Genomic DNA, 20,729 nt, shown 5'->3' on the forward strand with positions numbered 1-20,729 from the left:
GCTGGAATGATGGATTCCTATTCTTTTCTTTACTCATTATATTAACACTTTCCATGCACTTACCCAATTTTCTGATGTTCTTAATGCAGGTTTTTTTTTTTCTGGGTAGATATACACTATCCTATTCCTACCCATAGGTCAACTCACTGCTTGCTAGGGAACAGCAGCATTTGTTACATTCATGCTTTTTGCTAAGTGGATGGTGCCAGTTAGACAGAAATTAATGCCAGTGGGATGCTAATTTGGAACTCTTTCCTGTGCCTGCTGTCTGAAAGAAAAACATTTTAAAAAATCTTTTCAGTCAAACAAATCTCTTCTCCGTAAGAGAAATTAGGGCAGGCATGGTTGCACAAAAGCTTTTTCATCAAGCTATACAACTTCAGATAAATACAAACCTTGGAAACCTTGCAGATGACTTCCTCATCATCTGACTGATAAACTAACACAACCTGTCAGGATTCAGGTTCCTTCCGAGGGAAGGACATGAAGCTGTGCCAGGTTTAGGTTGGGCATTAGGAAAAGGTTCTTTTCCCAGAGGCTGGTTGGGCACTGGAACAGGCCCCCCAGGGAAGTGTTCATAACCCACAGCCTGCTGGAGTTGAAGACGTGTTTGGACAATGTTCTCAGGCACATGTGGGAGTCTCAGGGTGGTCCTGTGCAGGATGGTAGGATGATCCTTGCAACACACTTACAACTCAGGATATTTTATAATTCTATGAACCACATTTCTCTTGACCTTACCTTCCTTTTAATACTTACCAAAGGTTCAGGAGTTTAATTCCTGAAGCTGTACTTCTGCATTTCAAGTGTGCTAACAATTTACCATTAGCATTTGAGATGTGTTACTCGAGTTCATCAATCTATGCAACTGCTATGATTCCTGCTGACAACCTCTCCTCAACCTTACCTGGATGCAAACTTATACTGCCTTAACATGAAGAGCAGGATGGTGGTGAGGCACATCATAACCTCTCTATCGCGAGCTGTTTACTTTTTTGATATTAATTGAACCGGTCAACAGCATAAAATCTTTTGAAGTTTCCCCGTGATAAGAGAAGAAAAAATATCCACAATACAGACAGCAACGTAACAGAAACCTTTTAAAGGCACCTTTTTAAAGAAATCTACGCATCCCTTTTTCCCTGTGCCTTCCAGAGGTACGCCAGGCTCCTTCCGACCGCGGGCAGGGGGGTCTCTTCCCGAGCACACGGCTCCTCGGAGGCCGGCGGCCCCTGGCGCCGGGGGAGCGGCGGGCAGAAGCACGGGCCACGCGCCGCTTCCCACGCTCCCGCCGCCCGCCCCCGCCCCCGGGGCGGACGGACTGGATTTTTTTTTTTTTTTTTTTTTTTTTTTTTTTTTTTGGATTTCTACTCCGACCTCTGCGCACCAGCGAACTGGCAGTAAGGCGAAGGCCAGCCGGAAGCACCTAAAAAAAAACCCCAAGCAAACAAAAAGAAATCCCAAACTCGAAGAACAAGCCCACAGCTCCGAGCGAGCGGGCGGTCGCGCCGCCGGGAAGCCCCGGCGGTCGCGGCCCAGCCGCGAGGTGCGGGCCCGGCGGAAGCGCTGGCGTCCGGCACCGCCCAGTCCCGCCCCATCCCGACCGGTGCCGGACGCAGCCGGAGACTCCCGAGCTCCCCCCACTCCCAGCTCCACCGCCCTTGTTCCTCGGGCGGGGACTCGCTTCCTTTCCCGACTCCCCCTTCCCACCCTCCTCCCAGTCAAAATGGAGGACGGCAGCTGCTGCGGCCACTAGCACCGCGGTGGCTAGGGCAGCTGCTGCTCCTCCGGACCCCTCCTCGCTCCTTCTGGGGAAAAAAAAAAAAAAAAAAAAAAAAAATAGAGAGAGAGAGAAAAGGGGGGAAAAAAAGGTTGGAAACGTTCTTTTTTTTTTTTTCTCCGCCCACTGGCTGCTCACTGCGCGGACCGCTGGCCCTTCCCATGCCGTCGTCGTCGTCGCCCTCCTCCTCCTCCTTCTCCTCCTCCCGCGATTGTCTGCGCTCCGACTGCCGTCCGCCCGCCCGCCCGGACTCCCTGCATGCACACGCCGCCTCCTAGGTGGCTGCGGGGGGTGGGCGCTCCCGGAGCTGCCATTCCGCACATACCTTCATGTCCCTGCGCTCGCTGCGGCCGCCCGCCGCCGCCCCGCATCGCTCGCCCGCTCCGGCTGCCGCCCTGACGGCCGCTCCCGCCCGGAGGTGAAGCCGGGATCCGCGGAGGGGGCGGCGAGGTCGGCGGCGGGTCTCGCCCGGTGGAGCCACCGCCGCCGGCACACGCAGCAACAGCAGCCATGAGCAGTGCCGCTACTGCCACCTCCGCCGCCACCACGGCCGGCAGCGGCGCGGGGGAAGGGGCCGAGGAGGCGGCCAAGGACTCGGCGGACATCGCGGCGTTCTTCCGATCCGGTGAGTGCGGTCCTGTCCTGGGGGAACAGGGAAGAAGGGCCGGCGGCGAGACCGTGGCTGGAGGTAGAGGCGAAAGGTGGCCCTGGGGAAGCGACGTCTTCCCCCTGGAGCCGGGAAAGGAGGAGAGGGCAGCCGGCTTTGTCAGGTGGCCTCGGGGAAGGCTCGCCGCCGGGGCCGCCTCGGCACTGCCCGTCTGTTCCTCGGGGAGACGGCAGGGAAGGGAGCCGAGCCCCCTCCCCGTCCCGTGCCGTGGACAGCGGGGCTTAGGTACAGCAACTCGCGGGCGGGATGCCACCCTCGCCGGCAGAACCGAGGCGTGAAGACGGGGGCGGCGGCGGCGCGGCCCGGCCGGGAGGGTGCGGGGCTGCTGCCGCCCCGGGGCGGTGTCGCCGGTGACAGGTGATTCTGCCTCCCGTGCCGTGCCGGCCCGGTAGCGGGCGCGTCACCGGGGCCGGGCGGCACCACCCAGCGCCAGGCGGACCCGAGTCCCCCGAAAATGTCCCGCCGGGGGTTGCGGGGCGGGAGGCGGGTAGAGGAGCTGCTCCGATCCGGGTAGCCCAGGGTGTCGGAGGGGCGGGAAGGGTGAGCGGGGCCGCAGGGCTGCGGGGAGCCGGTTGCGCCGGCCGGGCCCCCCGGGAGGCCGGCGAGCAAGCAAGGATGACACCGCTATAAAAGGCAGCGCTCCTCCGGTGCTGTGCTGCTGGGTGGCGGCACAGGGCAGGGATGGGAGAAGAGGCATGGAAAGTGGATGTCCTAAGGAGAACCAAAAGAGGCAGACAAAAAGCGAAGCCCGTGTTAAGGGGGTGTCGCTGCCTCGGCTGAGGCGGGGAAGAAGCGGCTCTCGGGCGCTGCCGGGCGGGGAAGCCGGGCTCGGCGCGGAGGATCGGGAGGGGAAGGGTGGGAGCCTGTTGACAGGCTGCCGGGATGAAAAAAAATGGAGGCTGCATTCTCCCTCCGTGTTTACTCTCGGCACGCAACCGGGCGGGGAGGACGGCTGCGCCCGCCGCCGAGACGCTGTCCCCCGGGGGATAGCGGCGAGGAAGGCAGGACTGCCCGGGCCGCACGGACCGCCGGTCGGCGGGGACGGAGCCCTGCCGGCAGCCTGGGCGGCGGCGGCTACGGAGCCTCCCCCCGGTGCCGGCTGCCCTCCCCCGAGCAGCGGCGGCCCCTCCCCTCCGTCCGCTCCGCCGGCGGCTCCGCGCCCCCCAGGGCTGCCCCCGGCCATCGCTCCGGGCGGAGCGGCCGGGTTGGGCTGGGCACTTGCTCCTTTCGGGTGCCTAAAAAGGAGCGGCGAGCAAGGGAAATGCAGACTCACCGCGGGAAAGATGAGAGGGTTGGCCGATATCGTGTGTAAAAAATAATTATGGCAGTAGTAATAATAGTAGTAAAAGCTGTGTTCACTGGGTTTTTAAGGAAAGTCCGCGAGGGAAGTGGGAAACGGCGTAATAAGTTCTACTTGTGGTCGGTGGTGCTGCTCAGCGTGTTTGGTTTCACGAGGGTGAAGGAGGAGGTGTGATTTGTAGCAGGCATCCTTGACGCGGGGCTGGGAGCTGCATTGTGGATAGAGGGTCCGAACAGGGGGCTGAGTCCCCTCTGGAGGGCTTGAGGCTCCCGAGGCAGCCTGTTTCACATGACAGCCATTGAATGTGAAACTCCTTGTCAGGATGCTGGCCTTGGTGAGCTTTATCATGGAAAAAGGACTGAGCTTTAACGTTCCCAGGAAAAAATTCCCTATGAAAGCAAAATGACAAATTAAAACAGTAGGCTTACACACAGTAGTCTACCTAGTGTAGTTACAAATGGGTGCTTGTGTAGTAATCTTGCAGTTTTGGAAGATCCTGCCAGCTGTATTAATAATCAACTTCTGCATTCATGTGTGGGTTGAGGATGCTACAGCTGGTAAGCTCATAAGTGGTGCAGTGATGACTTCTGATGCTGATAACTTCTGATAACGGAGAAGTTGCATTGAGCTCAGTCTTGCAACATCTGAAAATCTTAAAGCAGTAGAAGGACATGCTTATCAAGAAATTCTTACAGCATATTTAACAACTGGCATTCTCATTTCCATATTTACATGTGAAGGTTATCTGGTTCAGCCTGGGTTCTGACACACACTGGAAAATGTTCTGGCATCTCCTATGGGTGTTTGGCATTGAGAAGAGCTCTTTGAATTCCGCCTCTGTGCATGATCCACTCTTCTATAAGGAGAGGGTCTATTAAGAGATGTCCGGTGCTTCCCTTTGTTTGAACTACAGGCACTTTTTTCAGTGGAACACAAAGGGCGCAGAGATCAATGAACAAGAAAAATCTTTGGTGCACTTAGGAGCAGACAAAATATTTTTCTCTTTATAGAATTTACAATGACAAATGTTTCCTTTTTCCTGTCACTTGCAGAGAATATTAGAAAAACTCTAGCTGTTACTTAAAAGAGAAAATGAGTAAAAATGTTGCAGTGTTTTCCAGGAGGGAAAAAAAAACCCAACAACAAAAAGCCTGCCTAAACAATCAGTTCTAATCTTAGGTTGGTTAAATTGGTCAGTTGAGCTGCCAAGTGGGGTTACTGGCTTTCCTCCTGTCCTTTTGTAAGACTAAGCTTGAAGTAGAATTAAAGTAGCCTGAAGAATGGAGTTTCATTATTTGGAAGATTTTGTTAGAATATTGAACAGCAGCTAGGTTCACATCACTTGAAATGTGCACATTTCCAGTTTTCACTTTGGTTATGTAAATGTAAACTCACTCTTGAGTTGTTGGGGAAATAAAGTTGCAGTTGAAATGTGAGGAAAGCAGCTGAACTGGAAGTGAGGTGGTGGTAGTAGGAACACATAAAGAGTGTGTGTCTTGAATGTAAATGAGGAATCCCTTTATTGGAATTGGAAGAAATTGAGGCAGCTTACTTTCTGTTACATATTTGGTATCTAAATCTCATTATTTGAAGTTGAAAAGAAAAGAGTACCTTGTTAGCTCTGTCACCTTTGTGGCAGGATTAACAGTAAAAGAAGCAGAGTTGAGGGCCAGGCAAAGTGATTACATTTTGAAGGAGAAAACAGTGGTTGTAGGAAGTGCCTTTCTGTCCTATATATAAGTTGGAGATTAGAATTGACTGTGTAAACTGAGAGAAGGATATGTTTTGAACTATAAATGTATAGGCAGTTATCCTTTTTTTTAATTAAAAAAGTGCACTGTTGTGACTTGAAAGGACTGGTAGAGTATCTTGGAGTTATGAAAAAAGACTGTTAACATACAAAAACCCAGTAGCGCAGAGTCTCAATGTTGTGTAGAGTGGTGTTAGTAAATGTTTTAAGTATACAAGATCAATTTTTTATGAAAAGTTATTAAGATAAATTTTTTCAAAATGTGTTCTAAGTTTCAACCTAAAATTCTGTGTGTCTGAAAGGTGTTGAAAACAGCTGACATGAGCAAAGTTGAATTTGAGGAAGTGCCATCAAGTCATGGCTTCCAGGGCAGTAACCATACAGAGGTTTTGTTTGGTTGTTGTTGGTTTCATCTTCATCTTTGCAGCTGTGAGTCCTCAATACTTTGGTAAGGGGACTCAACTGACATCTTCAGGATGCAAGAATGGGGGCTGTCTGTTAAGTTTAAATCATATTATTATAAGAGTGTTTTCCAAACAAGTATTTTTGCTAGTTGAAGTTCGTGAATTTAGTTTTTAGGCATAAAGAACAAAAGATTTTTCATCCAAGTAAAAGACAAATGTTGATGTTGGTCAGACTTTTAGTAATTAAAGTTACCCTTTTGGTATGATGGAGATACCTGTGAATACAAAAGTTTGCAGAGAAAAAGGCTTGTAAGCACTTCAGTCAACCCTTGGCTAGACAGTATAGGGAGTGCCTTTATAAATTACTCTGATAAGTCTTCATGGAAAAAAAACAAAACAACCAACTGATAATTCTTCACAGTTGTGAGATGAAAGTGGATGTAGTTACTTCCTGTAAGATATATTTTTTATGAGTGGCCTCTACAAACTGCAGTAACTTCATTCATATGGACAAACAATACAGTTTTCAAAGCTGTTGAGGAGATTAGCGTTTTCACCACCTGTTCATGTGAACACTTGCCACATGCCTGGAAGGAACGCAATTTACATACTGAGCAATGGGCAGGGACCGGTTGGAGGAACAAAAGTGTTTCAAAAACGAAGGAAAAACAAAGGGCCCCAAAAGTCTTGTCATTAAGGTGAATAACTGTCCAGGCTTTGCCAGGTCAAATCTGAACATAATTGTTAATTGTACTTCATTCCTTGATATGGGAAAACAAAAAAGTGGAGGATTTTCCATCTAATACCTAATCTACACAGGTGGCAGCAGTCCTTTCTCAGGAGAAGGAGTAAGTCTGAGATGAATGTGGGTCTGGAGGAAGTGGTTGTTCCAAGCAGAGAGTTCAGTGTGCCACTTCTCTCAAGGTGAAGTTAGAGAACAGGCTGGTAGCCAGAATAGCTTTAAATAGCACCTGGTTCTAATGTTGTATACTTAGTGTATCCTGCTTGTCCATGTGTTTCTTAATGCAAGCTTAATGATAAGAGAATTTAAAACTTTAGTTTGAGATATGTGTAGGTACCAAAATGAACATATGAGTATTTTAGAAATGCTGAGATGTGTTGTGGTTGTGGACATTTGAAGGCTTCTGCAAGTACTATTAACTTCAGTCTTTGATCAGTCTGGGTTCGACTAAGTCTGTCTAGAGCAATCTATGCTGATAGTTGCTTGAATAGTTGAGACCTTGGAAGAAGTATTAATGAGTGTCATGAAAATATGATTGATTTTCTTCTCTTTCTTTTGAATAATGATCTTGTTGTTTGCTTAATTTTCATGAAATTCACTCAATACTGTAAAGATAAAAGCTAGCATTTAGGAACGTGTTATTTCAAGTTTACAAGAAGGACTTATGTTTTATTTCTTCCTGATTAGATTGCTTTATATACTGTTGCCCTGCTTGCTTTATATTAGTATTCTTTGTGATAGTGGCTGGGATAATTGACTGCATGTAGTAGACAGCATTAAAAAGGCTATCATAGTAAGGAAAGGAGAGAGGGTTGGGAAAGATTACGTGCTAAAGAAAAGGCAAGCATATTATTAAAAGGCAGCAGTTTTTTTTCAAGAATACTACTAATAAAAACACACTATCATTTAGATCATGGGCAAACTAGCTTGCAAGGTAAGCATCAATTGTGGAAAAAGAAGCCAAGTTTCCATCTGAAAACCATGAAGCAGAACACACCATCTATAAAGTTATGACGGATGAATCTTCTTAGGAAGGCACTATCTCCTGGTGATGTGTAGTAGCTAACTTACAGAGAAGGTAGTCAGAGTTGTGGTTGTTGCTTACTTGGCATGCCAGTTGGAGCAGCAACAGAGTTGTTATGAGTGTCTAACAGAAATAATCTAATAGCGAAGCCACAAAAGTGAAGTTTTGCCAGGCAGCACTGGTGGTAGCTCACATGACAGCTCCCTGCTGTCCTCTGCAAGTACTGGTTCTTGGCCCTGTGGCTGTCAGGAGCTGAGGTGTGTTTTAAGAACTGGTGAACATGCAGAGGATGTAAAGCATGAAACAAGTTGTCCATTCTTTCATGTGACTTAGAGTGATGACAGCATTAGTATTAAATAAATAAACACAACAAAAAAATCACAGTGTTGTATAAACTTTTCAAGAATCTGTTACTTCGTGCTTTGAGTTGCATTAGTAAATGAGAAGGTTGCAGCAGTATTGGTGTCATTAGTGCCGGTTAACCTGGGCTGAAGAAGTGGGCTCTTTTGTGAAGGTTTAATCCAGTTCCAGAAGTATCCATTTTAATAAGATGGTTGAAGCAGGGTGGTGTGTATGTGTGTGTAAATGATATTTTGAAAAATACCATAGAAAAATGCCACAACTTGATAGTTTCTGATGAGCATATGCAGAGCAAAAATAACTGCAGAAACAATGAAGTTACAATGGAGAAGTTAGGCTGGAAAATAGCACTGTTGATTTGACGTTCCCTGAAACAATGAAGATGAGGATAGAGAGCTTCAGTGTGAAATGCAGCAGCTGTTGTGCAATTTGGCTTAGTGTGAAACAGCCAAGCTTCTCTGCGGATAGACGAGGATAGATCAAGTTAGAGGGTAGGTTGTGTTTGAAACAGGCAGAAGTCATGAATACTTTATAGAGAGGACAGAGGGCAATTACTGGTAACATCTTTGATAGCTGCCAGTTGAGAAACTAAATGCACATTTGGAGTGGAAGGTAAATGGGAGTTAGAGAAAAGCCAGGTCCATTCTTGGAAGGAGTACATTTGAGCTGGCATGAAGTGCTGATGTGCTCAGAAAGGAGCTGACAGAAGTAGGAAGAGACTTGGTACAGCCGAGGCTTTCATCAGTTGTGGAGCTCAGTCACTGAGTAGAAGAAGGGTAGTAAATGTTTCTTATAGAAGTGGTGTGTCTCCAGTTGAATGTGTCCCACAGCAACCTAACAAAAACAGGTGTGAATTTCAACCTAAAATATCACATGACTTGCAAGGGCTTTTGCATGTAAACACTGTCTAGGTAAACAAAATCTAAAGAAAGACTGGAAAGACTTTCCTTACCCAAATATACAGAGAAAATATTAATGTTTCTCTACTCCTTTTCAATTGAAAATAAAAACTTTAATAATTCTAGTGTCAAAAAATGCTTAAGTACAGACTGCTAGGTCAGTTTAATAGGGTGAATCTGCATAGTGATTTTTGGTCTGCATCTTGAAGAAGGAGGTAAAATCACAGAAATAGCTGTTCATGGTCAGCAAAAGTGTTAAAATAGTAAAGACAGATTGAAATTTTGGAAATGCAGTGGTGGTTGAAGGAAAGTGGGTGATAAGTTTAAAGAGAACAGAGGAAACAATTTTTTCTGCTTGATATTGATAAGAACCAAATTTAATCTTATTAAAAAAAAGGCTACAAGGTTAAAAATCCCATGAAGGTCACAGCAGGCTATTTTAATTTAATGACTAAGATGGTTACATCTATTTGTTGTTCTCATGAAGAAATTTGCCTGATTTGGAGAAGGATCTTTGTTTAACTTAACATTTTTCTTGGTGCGGTAAAATCAAAAAGTAGACTACTGGTGAAGTAATACTGATGATCTGCAAAGCTGAGTCATATTCCTTCAGGAAGGATACTGCTGTTTTGAGAAAACAGATCACTTACCCAGTAGTGAGGAGGAGGAATTGAAATGACAGGGAACAACTCAAGTGCTTTTAGCAGTAGACACTACAGTACAGTAAAGCATCTGATTTTCAGCCTCTAGAGTAGGTTGTTGTATGGGTACACAAAGAGGAGGGTCATAAATGAGTTGTGTCCACAAAGTCTCACAAAACAGTCTGAGTGACAAGACTGTGCTTTAAAGATACAAAGCCCGTTCCAGCGCTTTCTCTGCCAAATAGCTGCTCTAAGTCATCTGAAATAGCCTAATTGCACATTTGTTTAAAAAATAGGGTTGTTTTTCAAGGCTGTTGAGTGGAATTTTCTGAAATCATTTAGTCAAATTTGTTTAATCTCCTGTGTTACTGCCTTGCATAAGTGGCAGTAGCACTGTTTAATATACACAACTACAAATATGTAACAGGTTTTCCTACTGAGCAGTGCTGAACTATGTCTTTTGCTGGTACTTCTGAATATGATATTTTGTAATCTGGACCTTACTGAAGAACTGAAATAGGCATTAGTGTTTTATAGTTATGGTGGGAAGAGAAAGCAATCTTTACAGGGAGATGAGAATATTTTTTTGTTTGTTTCTCAAGGCCCAAGATGTTAAGGAAGCAAGATGGCAAGTACAGGGAGAAAAGTGTGGACTTCCAGCATTGAAAATATGTCAGGGGTTTGCTTTATGTTTTATACTATAGTTATAGTATTGTATGCTTGGATAGTTCCCACAAATCTGTGCAAGAGTCAGGGCGATGTTATTGGCATGTGTAATAGCCTGACATGAGTCTGAGATTCAGGAAGGTTTGTTTTACTAGTGTGCATGAGGATACATGTGTGCATGTATACACTGTCAAACTAAATATTCCATGTGGCTTCAAAAACTTGAGTTTGCATGACAAATCTCTATGTTAAAAAGTTGGAGAAAGTATTCTGGACAGCAGGCACTGAACAAGGCTATTGTGAGTAATCCCAATGTGTTCTAGTCATCTGTGAAACTACCTGGAGCCTAATTACTCATGTTTTCTTGTAGTCTTAGTGTGTATATGAGCAGTAATAGTTATTCCTGAGGTGTCTGCAGACTGTGTAAACAACCAGTAGTGATTTTTGTGGCTAGATTTGTACATGACTGCTTAGCAATTAAGAGTCTGAGGATCCAGTGAAGTGAGATTTTGTAAGTGCTAAAAATCAACAGGAAAATATACCAGGGCTCACAGGGACCTATCAGGTAAATACTTACTTAGTTTTGTCTATTCTGTACCTCACTTACTGCATAAAAGAGTAATTCAAAATGAAAACTTTTAGGCTTTATACAGAATTTCTGCATTTTTGTGGCTAATTTTGTGGAAACCTTCAGCCTTATGACATACTTTACCAAGGCATTTGGTCAAAGGCTATTAACTAAGGTTTGTGATGGTCACATAGCTGAGGCCACCAAACAATGAAAAATGTTATTGGTGAAATTTAATGGAAGTATAAGTGTTTGAAGTCTTGGGATTGCTTGTTTTCAGAGCCCAAGCAGATGTTAAATGTTGGGAAGAAATCAGGTGACATTTCTTAAAATGTGTCCTAGGTAATAAAGGGAGGATACATCAGGATACATCCCAAGAAGTGAATTAGACTAAATGGAGTGTTTAAATACCAGTATTACTTGGCTAACCTCCTATGCTACACAGTAGACTTCGCCGTATCCATTGTGTACAGCGTTGGCTGGATATAATTTTCTACTGGCCTTAAAGTAGTGGGTTCTTCAATTTCCAAGTGTTTATCATGCCACTGACTTCTGGGTATGTTGGGTTAAGCATCATTAAGTACAAAGATGATACAATTTTTTGAGATCATAAAAATACTCCACCCTCTTCTAAAAACTAAGGCGAAGGTCAAAGTGTCTTTGCCCTTTGTAATTCTCCTATTCCTTGAATTCCAGATATATACAGCTGAAAGCACAGAAAAAAAATGTAGAAAGCTGTCAGCAAATCAAGGTGAATTGAAATATAAATTGCCTGGATTGTCCTGTTCTGACCAGACATCAATAGCACATAGTACGCAGAACATCAGACTTATGAAGATGGAAAACCCCATCTTTAGAGTCCTCTTTCTGTCTTTTACTGTAGCGTAGTAAAATAGGTTATAGTTTCTCTGCTAAAGAAACTGAATAGCCATTGTTGTTGTTTATTTTTTTTAATGTGTTGCTCTCAAAGCTTTTTTCCATGTCTTTATTTATTTGCTTTATTAATGTTAGTCAGTGACTTAATATTGGTTGATACTGCACATAGGGTTGGTCCTAAAAGAATGGAACAGCCACAGCAGTAGCTTATGGTCTTTACACATCTTAGTCACATTTCCTGTGCCTTAAGTACTTGTTTTCTGCACTTAAAGATAGTTGTTAGGCTTGAATTTACAACAGTTTGCAAAGTTCTAAGAAGAAATCAATGCTGTGCATTGCTTAACTCGCAGGGTATCACGTGAGCTGGGCTTCTGTAAGGACAACAGAGGCAAGCCAAACTAAAATTTATTAGGACAGTCACACCTTTTCAGATGGAAAGATGAAAATTACTTATCTAATGACTTGTTGGTTGGCTGTCATGGTTTAGGAATGGTGTTCCCTCACTCTACTTGCTCACTCTCACTCTGTATTCCCTATGGCAGGATGGAGAGAAGAATTGGAGAAACAAAAGGTAAAGATTATGGGTCAAGATGAAAGCAATTTACTGGAAACACTAATGATAGGAAAACAGACAGAAATTATACAAGAAATTATACAAATGACAGAGTGTACAAGAAAAAAAACGTTCTTGCTCACCCCTTGTGGAACATTGTCCTTTTGGACATTCTCTGACTACTCCCTCGGCCGCGCTGCCCTCACATGGGAGTGAGCCCTTCTCCTTGTTCCCAGAAAATGACATGAGGTGGTACTCCAAGTCCTAATCATGTCCTCTCCAGGCCAGAACCAGGACACTGGCTTGTTAATGCTTTATATTAAATGAATAAAAAAATAAAAACTAAGATGCCAGTTTCTCCACAGGTAGTGAAAGGCTGTCTTTGGAAGAAAAGCAAGGAATCAAATTTGCCTATGCTTAACTCAGAACAAGGGTGTAATTCCGCCAACAATAACCACTCGACGTGTGTGTTAGTTTTTTTTTAAGCTTGGAATCAGATGCATACTACCCTAGCCAAAGGGAAACATTTTAGAAGCTCTGACGCATTTACACAGATGAAGGAAGGAAATGTCCAAAAGAGTCAAAAGCTAAAAATAGATCAGTTTACTGAGTTGAACTCTGGGTGGGAATTGATGAACTAAATATAAATCTAAATTTGAACCTGTGTGACTTATATAACTGAGTGGCATAACCCCTTTTGGATATTGGTGCTTTTTCTTGCATTCAACTTTATAGTAGACAGCTTCAGAGGAAAACTCGTGTCAGGCTTTATGGGTTTACTCTGTAGTGCTTTGAATAGACAGCACTGAGAAGTCTGATTCTCTCTTGATAATTATTGTTACAGCATAGTTTAACTCCCTGGAAAAGTGGATTGTGGGTTGTGTTGGGTTTTTTTTTGTTTGTTTTGAAGAACTTCTCAGTGAGAATGGTATCTCCTGACTCTACTGAACAGAAGTTTTAAACCAGTAGCAATTAGAACCAGTGTCTGTGAGGTGGTGTAATTTTTTTCCCAACTTCTTCAAGAAGCAGTAAATTTGCCTGTCATATCTGTACATAGAAAGAAATGATGACCTGAACATTTAAGAATGGATGTCTGGCTTTCTAAAAGGGTTCACTCTCTGCCTTGACACAAATCAAAGTTAGAAGCTATCAGCTTTCCCTTGAGGTAAAGAAAAGTAAGCTTGTTTGAGTGTGTAAACTTTGTGTAATGGGAAAAAATATAGGAAAAACTGTTAATATGTGAAAGTGTTGTAGATTACTGTTGTTAGATGACTGTGGTGGTGCCAAAAAAATGAAGATAAGCAAATTTTCCTTCTTCCTCGAGTAACAATATACATTTTTTGGATAACTGATAGCAACCAACACAATACTGCTAACTAAAAACTGGCCTTTTCCAGTGTGTTGAAGCAGGGACAGTGCAGTCGAATCCCTGTGGTTTAGCATTTTCCAACTGCTAGTGAAGAGCGGTTCTTTAATAATATTAGACCTAATTCTAAAGCATTGTATTGGAGGGGTGAAATACATATATTAATTCATTGACTTTGTCAGAAAAACAAATGTTAACATTTACAAATACAGTAAATGTAATAGAATATTAGGGGTAAAAATGGTAGCATTGATTAGATTAACTTCAAGCAATAACTCTCCACCCATCACTCCCACAAGAACTGATGGTTAGTTTTTTTACTCAATACCTTTCCTTTTTTTACTGTATCATTTGCTGTAGAATATTTGCTTGACAGATGTATAAATAGTTGTGCTCTTATTTGCTTAATGTTTTTGTTTGGTTTTCCAGTTGAGCCTGGGAATGTTTGTTTTTGCAAGGTTGTTTTGAAAAAATTTGGAGTCTTTGATTACTAAAAATAGTATTTGTTCCAAGCAGCAGTTTATCTGTTAAAGCAATGACCAGTTTGTAGCAAAAGGACCTGACTACCTACTGTCATGGTTATATACCAACATGGCAATTTAAACTTTGTATTTATGCAATATCTTGCTATATAGCAAAGTATTAGAACTACTCTGTTTAAAATGTCATATTTTTCTAGAATATGCTTTTGGAATGGATTTGTCCATGTTGCTGTCTCTACTGTGTTAACCCACTGTTAGAAAGTTAAAGCTGTAAAAACCCTTTTGCAAGAGCACTTGGTTAAATTGGGTGGCTGTGTAGCCTGTGGTATTTCTGCTTGTAGGCAAGTTCATGAGCAGGATGTGACTTGCAGTTCATGTCCACTGAGACAACATGAGTGGCTTCAAAGAGCAAGAAGCTCTTTGCTGCTCTCCATAATGCTGTTATATGTCCTCTAGGCAGTGAAAAGAAGTGGCAGAGCCCTGTGTTTGAGTGTGGTAAGCAGGGATGGATATACCTTGATACTTGGGTGGAGCACTTAAAGTGCAGTCTGTAAATTGTCTGGGCTGACAGAGCTTGATTCTCTCTATGCATATGCTGAAGCTTTGTTACGTGTTGATACAGCAGCAAATGAGAGCAGGGATTTTTGTGGTCTTGAGCAGCCAAAACAGTATCTTAAGCTTTAATTTATTTCTTTGTGAATTGTTTTTACTACTTGGGGTAGGAATCTCACTCCCACTTGTCTCCTTTGCTAATACTTTGGGCTCTGGCTTCTGTTCTGGCTTGAGAGGTGGGATACAAAATCTTCAGATTTGAGATCTGCTAGTTGAATGAGACTTGTTTGACTACAATAAAGATGAATGTTAGAGGAGGGATAGGCATCTTTTTCCAGACTGGCTTTTCACTGTCTTAATTGTCTCCGATTCTGTGATCCCTTCTTTTGTTCCTTTTCTTCAATAAATAAGACAGAGGTCCAGCAGACAATAAGCTCAATCACGAGGCATCAGTGTTCTTCTCTACAGGAGGTCCATTATGTGCGCATGGGTAAGTAGGGGGTCCTGTGGAAAAGCCCTGTGGAGTTTGAGAAATACAGCATGTGTGCTGCGCTGACAAATAAGGGTTGCACGGGCGGCCTTAATGCTGCATTGCCTAGTTTTTGAATCCTCTTCGTGGCAATTTCAATCACACCTGTCCTATCTCATTGTTGAGATGAGTCATTGTTTAGAGTTTATGTAAAGTTGTCATTAAATGCCTTAGTGGATGATAGTAGATGGCATTGGTTTTATCTGGGGGCAGTGGTTACTATGTTACATCAGAGATATTTTGGGAGTAGAAATGCATTAATTCACTGTGTAATATTAAAAAAGGCAGATGTTTAAGCTGCTTTGTTAGATAGATATATTGAGGACAAATTAGATACTTTACTACTTCTTTTTTTAACATTTCTTTTTTTTTAATAGACCCAAATACATTCTAGTGTTCAGTTTCTTAGGGATTGATTTTTGTTACTTGAGCATCATGTTAGTTCTGCCGTGGTACTAAAAGTTAAATGAAGCAAGGTGTAAGAATTATCAAATACCAAGGAGGAAACAGGAACCAAATGATATATTTTCCTTTCACAAGCAACAGATAATTAACAGTGAAAAGACAAAATATGTTCTCAGGTGAGGAAAGCTTACCACAGCATAATAGGTTAGGATTTACACAACGAACGCCAGTGGCAGAATATATGACACTAAAGGACTTAATTGGAAGTTCATAGTGATAAGTGACCTAAATTATTGCACTCTTTATTTTGCCAGTTATGTGGACTAAAATTGCTGCTTTAATAAGGAGCTTTCTGAACTGAAGTGTTGTGTAACCTCCAAGAAAGGACCCAAAAGGAGATAAAGGGGTGCCTCCTTACATGGTATGAGAGAGTTGTAATGTTGCTGTGTACAAGCTGCATTCCTCCTGCTTTTTGGAATAGAAATTGACTGAATATAGGAAATAACTGTTTCCATGTCAAGCTAAATATCATAATGGAATGAAATGTATTTCTTACTGAAAGGTGACTGGTAGAGAGCTAATTATCAGAAATAAAATAACTCTATATCTCCCTAGTGGAGTTGAAAGTCAAAGGTGACAAACATCTGAAAATGTTGGAGTTATATTTGAAATGTCAATATTTATTGGTTTCCGTGTCCTGTGTTAGGGGTTGTTTGAACAGCATGCAGTGTAAAGGCAGTATTACCAGCCACATTTAAACCAAGAATGAATCAAGTATATTTAAGTGGTGCATTTCTCATCCAGGCATTCATTTCTTTTGCAGAAATTTGAGAATAAAGCCAGGATTTAAGTCAATATCTGTTCATGTTGCACTGTTTATGTTGCCATGTTGATACTGGGGGAAAGGGAGGGGAAAGCGAGTAAAACAACTGCTTGTTCTGGAGACCAGTCAAGCAGTCTCTAACCAGTAAGGTGGGACATCTTTGTGAATTGCTGAGCTTGTTGAAGTACAGTTTTGGAGAATAAGCTCTGCTGCCCTTGTCTTGGTTCTGTCCAAATATATTCAAGTTTGGCACTGGTACAATATATAATCTTTGAGAAAGCAGCAATAGCTGGCTAGGGGCAGGCAGGAGTATATCTGAGACAATGAAGGATGAAAGAGAAAATCAAGGAAGAAAGTAACTGACAGAATTAAGGGTGAGGGTCAGTTTGTTTACAGAAATACTGGAAACCACCACACTGCTGCAAAAATGGCTGTTTCTGTTGTGCTTAAGGTCTTACACTGAAATAGAACTAACAGTTCTACTAATGTACACAGGCAGATTAATAGATGCAAGGGAGCCTGAATTTTCACAGGCCATTTGACAGAAAATCTACTGTTTCCCTGAAGCAACCACCAATTTCAAGGCCAAAAGGAAGCCTTTCATGTTTTAAAGCACAGCACAAGAGGGGCAAGCCTAGACAGAATAATGGAAGGGAGATAATGGATATATAATGCAGAAGACTTGGGATTAGAAGTGCAGTGAGGTCATGAAGAGAACTGACCTTTGAAAGGAATGTAAAGGTGGGTTGTGTTTTTATGTACCATGCTGCTCAGATGTTTGCTTTACAGGGATAATGTGCTCAAATCAGAAAGACAAGCTGTTAATAGTCCCTGCCCTAGATAGGTCTAATGTTTTTTTATTCCCAGAAGAGAAGAGCAAGAAACTGGAAAGGAGCTTGGATAGAATTCCTTAATTTTGTAATTCAAAGTACAACCTTGATGACACAACTCAACGAAAAGTCACTGTTAACTATTTTGATCTAAAAATTGCCTTTTTTCTTACACTCTTCCTCAAATTCCTGCCACTCACAGTTAAAATGTATTACTTGTGTTTCTGTGGAAAAAGCAGCTTAGTTGTGCGAGGTGGTCACCGACACTCTTAGCTCCTAGCTCCGCAAGGACCCCAGCAAATAAACATGTTTGTGGTTAGTCCCCTTGCTGTAGCCTCTGATCTGCCAGGTCTGCTGCAGAAGGTATGTGTACAAGGCCGTACTGATCTCAGAAGATTTGTTGAACTTTATCTCCAGATAATCGTCTTGTTGTGTTCAGATGAGATTACTAATCACACTTTTTAATTAAAGAAATGTCACAGCTATAGGAAAATAAAGCTATTTGGAAATGGTGGTTATTTTGCTGACAGTTTTCTCTGCTTAAGAAGGCTCAATCATCACTTCCTGCACTGGCAAATGTATGCTATCGAATGAAGATGAATTGTGACTAATTTCAGGCTGACTTCTTCCAGGTACTTTTTCTTCTTTGTGGTCAAAAGTTGTTCTTGGTGAAGTAGTTAGAGATGTGAAGCATATATTTTGTATTAAACCTTTAAAGAGACAGCCAAATCACCTAAATTTTGGTTGCTCCCTCTACTAAAGTATATTGAAGGAAAAGCTGACATTATTAATGTAAAGACACGTTTCCAAAAAGGGCAGTTCATATAGCTGAAAAACTGAAGCAGAGTTAAGAAGGAGCTAACTTGAGTTTACTCCCTGGGCTAACAGTAATTTCAGAGTTAACATATTCTGAAATGTTGCTTTGACAGCAATATTGGATTTAATTCTGCAGTATGCAATTAGAATTATCATTCCCTGTGATATTTAAAATGCTGCCTTGAGTTTAGCATAGAAAGTGAGTATGGTTGAGTGTTTTTTTTCAAATGACATCTACTTCAGTAGTTGCTATGTGTGCAGTTTATTTAGTGTTAACAACATTCAGGTGTCTAAAATTAGGAATATATATTGCCTTAAGAAATAAGCAAACCACAACCTATATGCTTCACTTATTGCCTTTAATTTAAGCTTGGTGTTACTACTGGGTCCCTTGCTTTTGTGGCTGTTTTGGTTACAGTTCTGAATCCTTTGGAAGTATTTTGGCCCATGTTCTAGAGGTAAAATAAAAATTGGTACTTTGACATTTCAATTTGGTGGAGGAAATTGTCAGTTAACCAAATGTATGAAACTGGTAACTGGCCTATAGCTTGAAAATGGTTCTCAATTAACAGGCTAAGTTTATAAAGATAGCCATGTAGTAATGAGATAATTTTATATTTTCCTTTAAAATTGGCCTTGCTAAGGGAGGCTTTATGATGGCATCTGATAAATGGAGCAGTGGAAAAAAATGGTTAGTGGAATGGATGGACAGGTAGAAAGAGGCTTGGGTTTACGTAGTTGAAAAAAATAGACTTAAAAATGATGTAATAGAACAGCCATACTGATTGGGCTGAAGGAACAGAAGTAACTGAAGAATGAGGTTAGTAATTTGTTGCAGATAGGCAAAGTTCTAAACAGGATCAAAGAAGTCCTTAAGGGTACACTCTTAGACTTAGGCAGAAAACATGAAAAAAAATACTGTTGTACCCTTGCTGTTTCCAGTGCTTCTCCCTGTCAATGTGTTCTGATCTGGCTTCCAAGTTGTACTGTTTCTAAGGCTAGAAATGGTTTGTTAAGTTGTACAGAGGCTTGCTGTCTGATAATACTGCACTTTTTCTGGCTCTAGATATCTGTAGTTATTTTCCTATTCCCTGACTTTTTACAGCTGGTGTGAAAGATTTTCCTGAAGTAATGGCTGTATGATGGAGTTTACTATGCTAAGAACAGGGAACCTGTGGTCTGACTGGCTCCTGTTGAAGAGAGTTAAATGTAGGCTATACACCGTGAATTCCTCAGAAAGAGGTCGTATATGTGTTCTTTAAAACATTTTTAGTTGCTACGTGTCTGCCTTTTCCCCTAGCTTTCAGAGACATACCTGAATATAGACTCAATTAAATTCCTGTCCTTTAATGAAGTTCTTTGCTTAATGCGTATCTGATATGCTTGGAACATCAGGGCATCGGTCAGGATCCAAAATTAATTGCCTCTTGGGGATGGATAGTGCCATGTGGGCATCTGAAAGAACAGTGTCTCTTTCAAAAGCCTTCTGAAATAGTCAGCTTTGAAAATGAGGCACATACTTATTATGTTAAGGAATATTGTTGTGGTTCGTGTTATTTTACTAAGTTCTATTAGGTTGATTGTTAAAGTGGTACATTCTGTTGTCCCTCATGTTTTCCCTAAGTTGGTTTCTCCCTAAGTTGCGCCCTGCCTTCCAGCTGCTCCTCAGGTTGCCTCCTCCCTTTGTTCCAGACCCTTTGCATTGTCTGTTAAGGCAACCTGGCCTCTTTGCCCTGTATGTCAACCTAAACCCTACCCATTGTTCTAGAAAGTTCCCTGTCCCTCACCTCCAGGACCAATCCCAGACTGAACCCTCTCTCCTTCCTTTACCCTGATTTGTGGTATCCCTGAAAACCACACCCTAAAAGTTATTAATTGGTTGTCTCATTGTATCCACCCCCTGTTTTGGGAAGTTTTAAAAACCCTTGCATAGCTGTGTTCAGGGCTTTGCTTGATGGTGTTCCTTCATCTCTCCTGTCGTGCATACCCTCCCCTCACCTCACCTCACCCAATAAACCTGCTGGACTTCACACCTCAAGAGAGCCTCTCCTGCCTCCTTCATATGATCCTTGTCACACCTCCAGGGGTCTCCAGTACTGGGCATTTGGCTCAGAGGTTCTGGCCCAGGCAATACCCTAACTTGGTCAGTCCCCTACTCTTGCCATTGCCCCTGGGCCATCTTGGAGCTTGTTTGAGCTCTGGAGCACAGTGGCAGAATATATTTGGATCTTGAATCCCACTTAACATACTCACTTTGTAACAACAAAAGCAAATAAATATTTTGTCTATGGAAGATGATACAAGTTGAAAGAGGAGAGCCATAAGTTCCTTACTTGCTGTCTTCGAATAGTCTCCCTCCCCTCCACCAGCCCCCAAATGTAGGAGGAAAAAACCCAAACCTGGCATAAAGGGAAGAGGGCATCTCGTTCCCAAACCAGTCACTAATGCGTCAATCCACAGTAAAACAGTATTGTTTTAACGTGGCTAAGGCCCTGTTCTTTCCTTTGTATTCAATTCCTTCCTGTTTAAGAACGTTGTCTTTAAAGTACACTTACATCAGCTTGAATGGTAGGAACTTTGTGCTTATTGCTACAGTATCTATATTAATTAGTTGCTGCAGCTGTTCCAAGTAGGAAAAAAAAGGAGTTATCAGGCATTGGCTGTGGGATAACAAGTGTGTTTGTTAGCAGAGCTGC

At 42.5% G+C, this 20,729-nt stretch overlaps 1 protein-coding gene across 3 annotated transcripts in view; it reads left to right on the plus strand.

The window, feature by feature from the left end:
• Positions 1 to 1,843: 1,843 nt before the first annotated feature.
• TRIO (trio Rho guanine nucleotide exchange factor) overlaps positions 1,844 to 20,729 on the plus strand; it is a 241,893-nt gene continuing 223,007 nt past the window's right edge. The window contains exon 1 of one of the 3 annotated variants that reach the window (XM_068196995.1): positions 1,844 to 2,405. In XM_068196995.1, coding sequence (XP_068053096.1) covers positions 2,291 to 2,405 — 115 coding nt within the window. In that variant the 5' untranslated portion in view covers positions 1,844 to 2,290. The remainder of the gene's footprint in view (positions 2,406 to 20,729) is intronic. The other 2 variants (XM_068196987.1, XM_068196979.1) reach the window with 2 other exon arrangements.

Source organism: Anomalospiza imberbis, chromosome 1 (assembly GCF_031753505.1).
Source record: "Anomalospiza imberbis isolate Cuckoo-Finch-1a 21T00152 chromosome 1, ASM3175350v1, whole genome shotgun sequence".
In the NCBI taxonomy this organism is placed as follows: Eukaryota; Metazoa; Chordata; class Aves; order Passeriformes; family Viduidae; genus Anomalospiza; species Anomalospiza imberbis.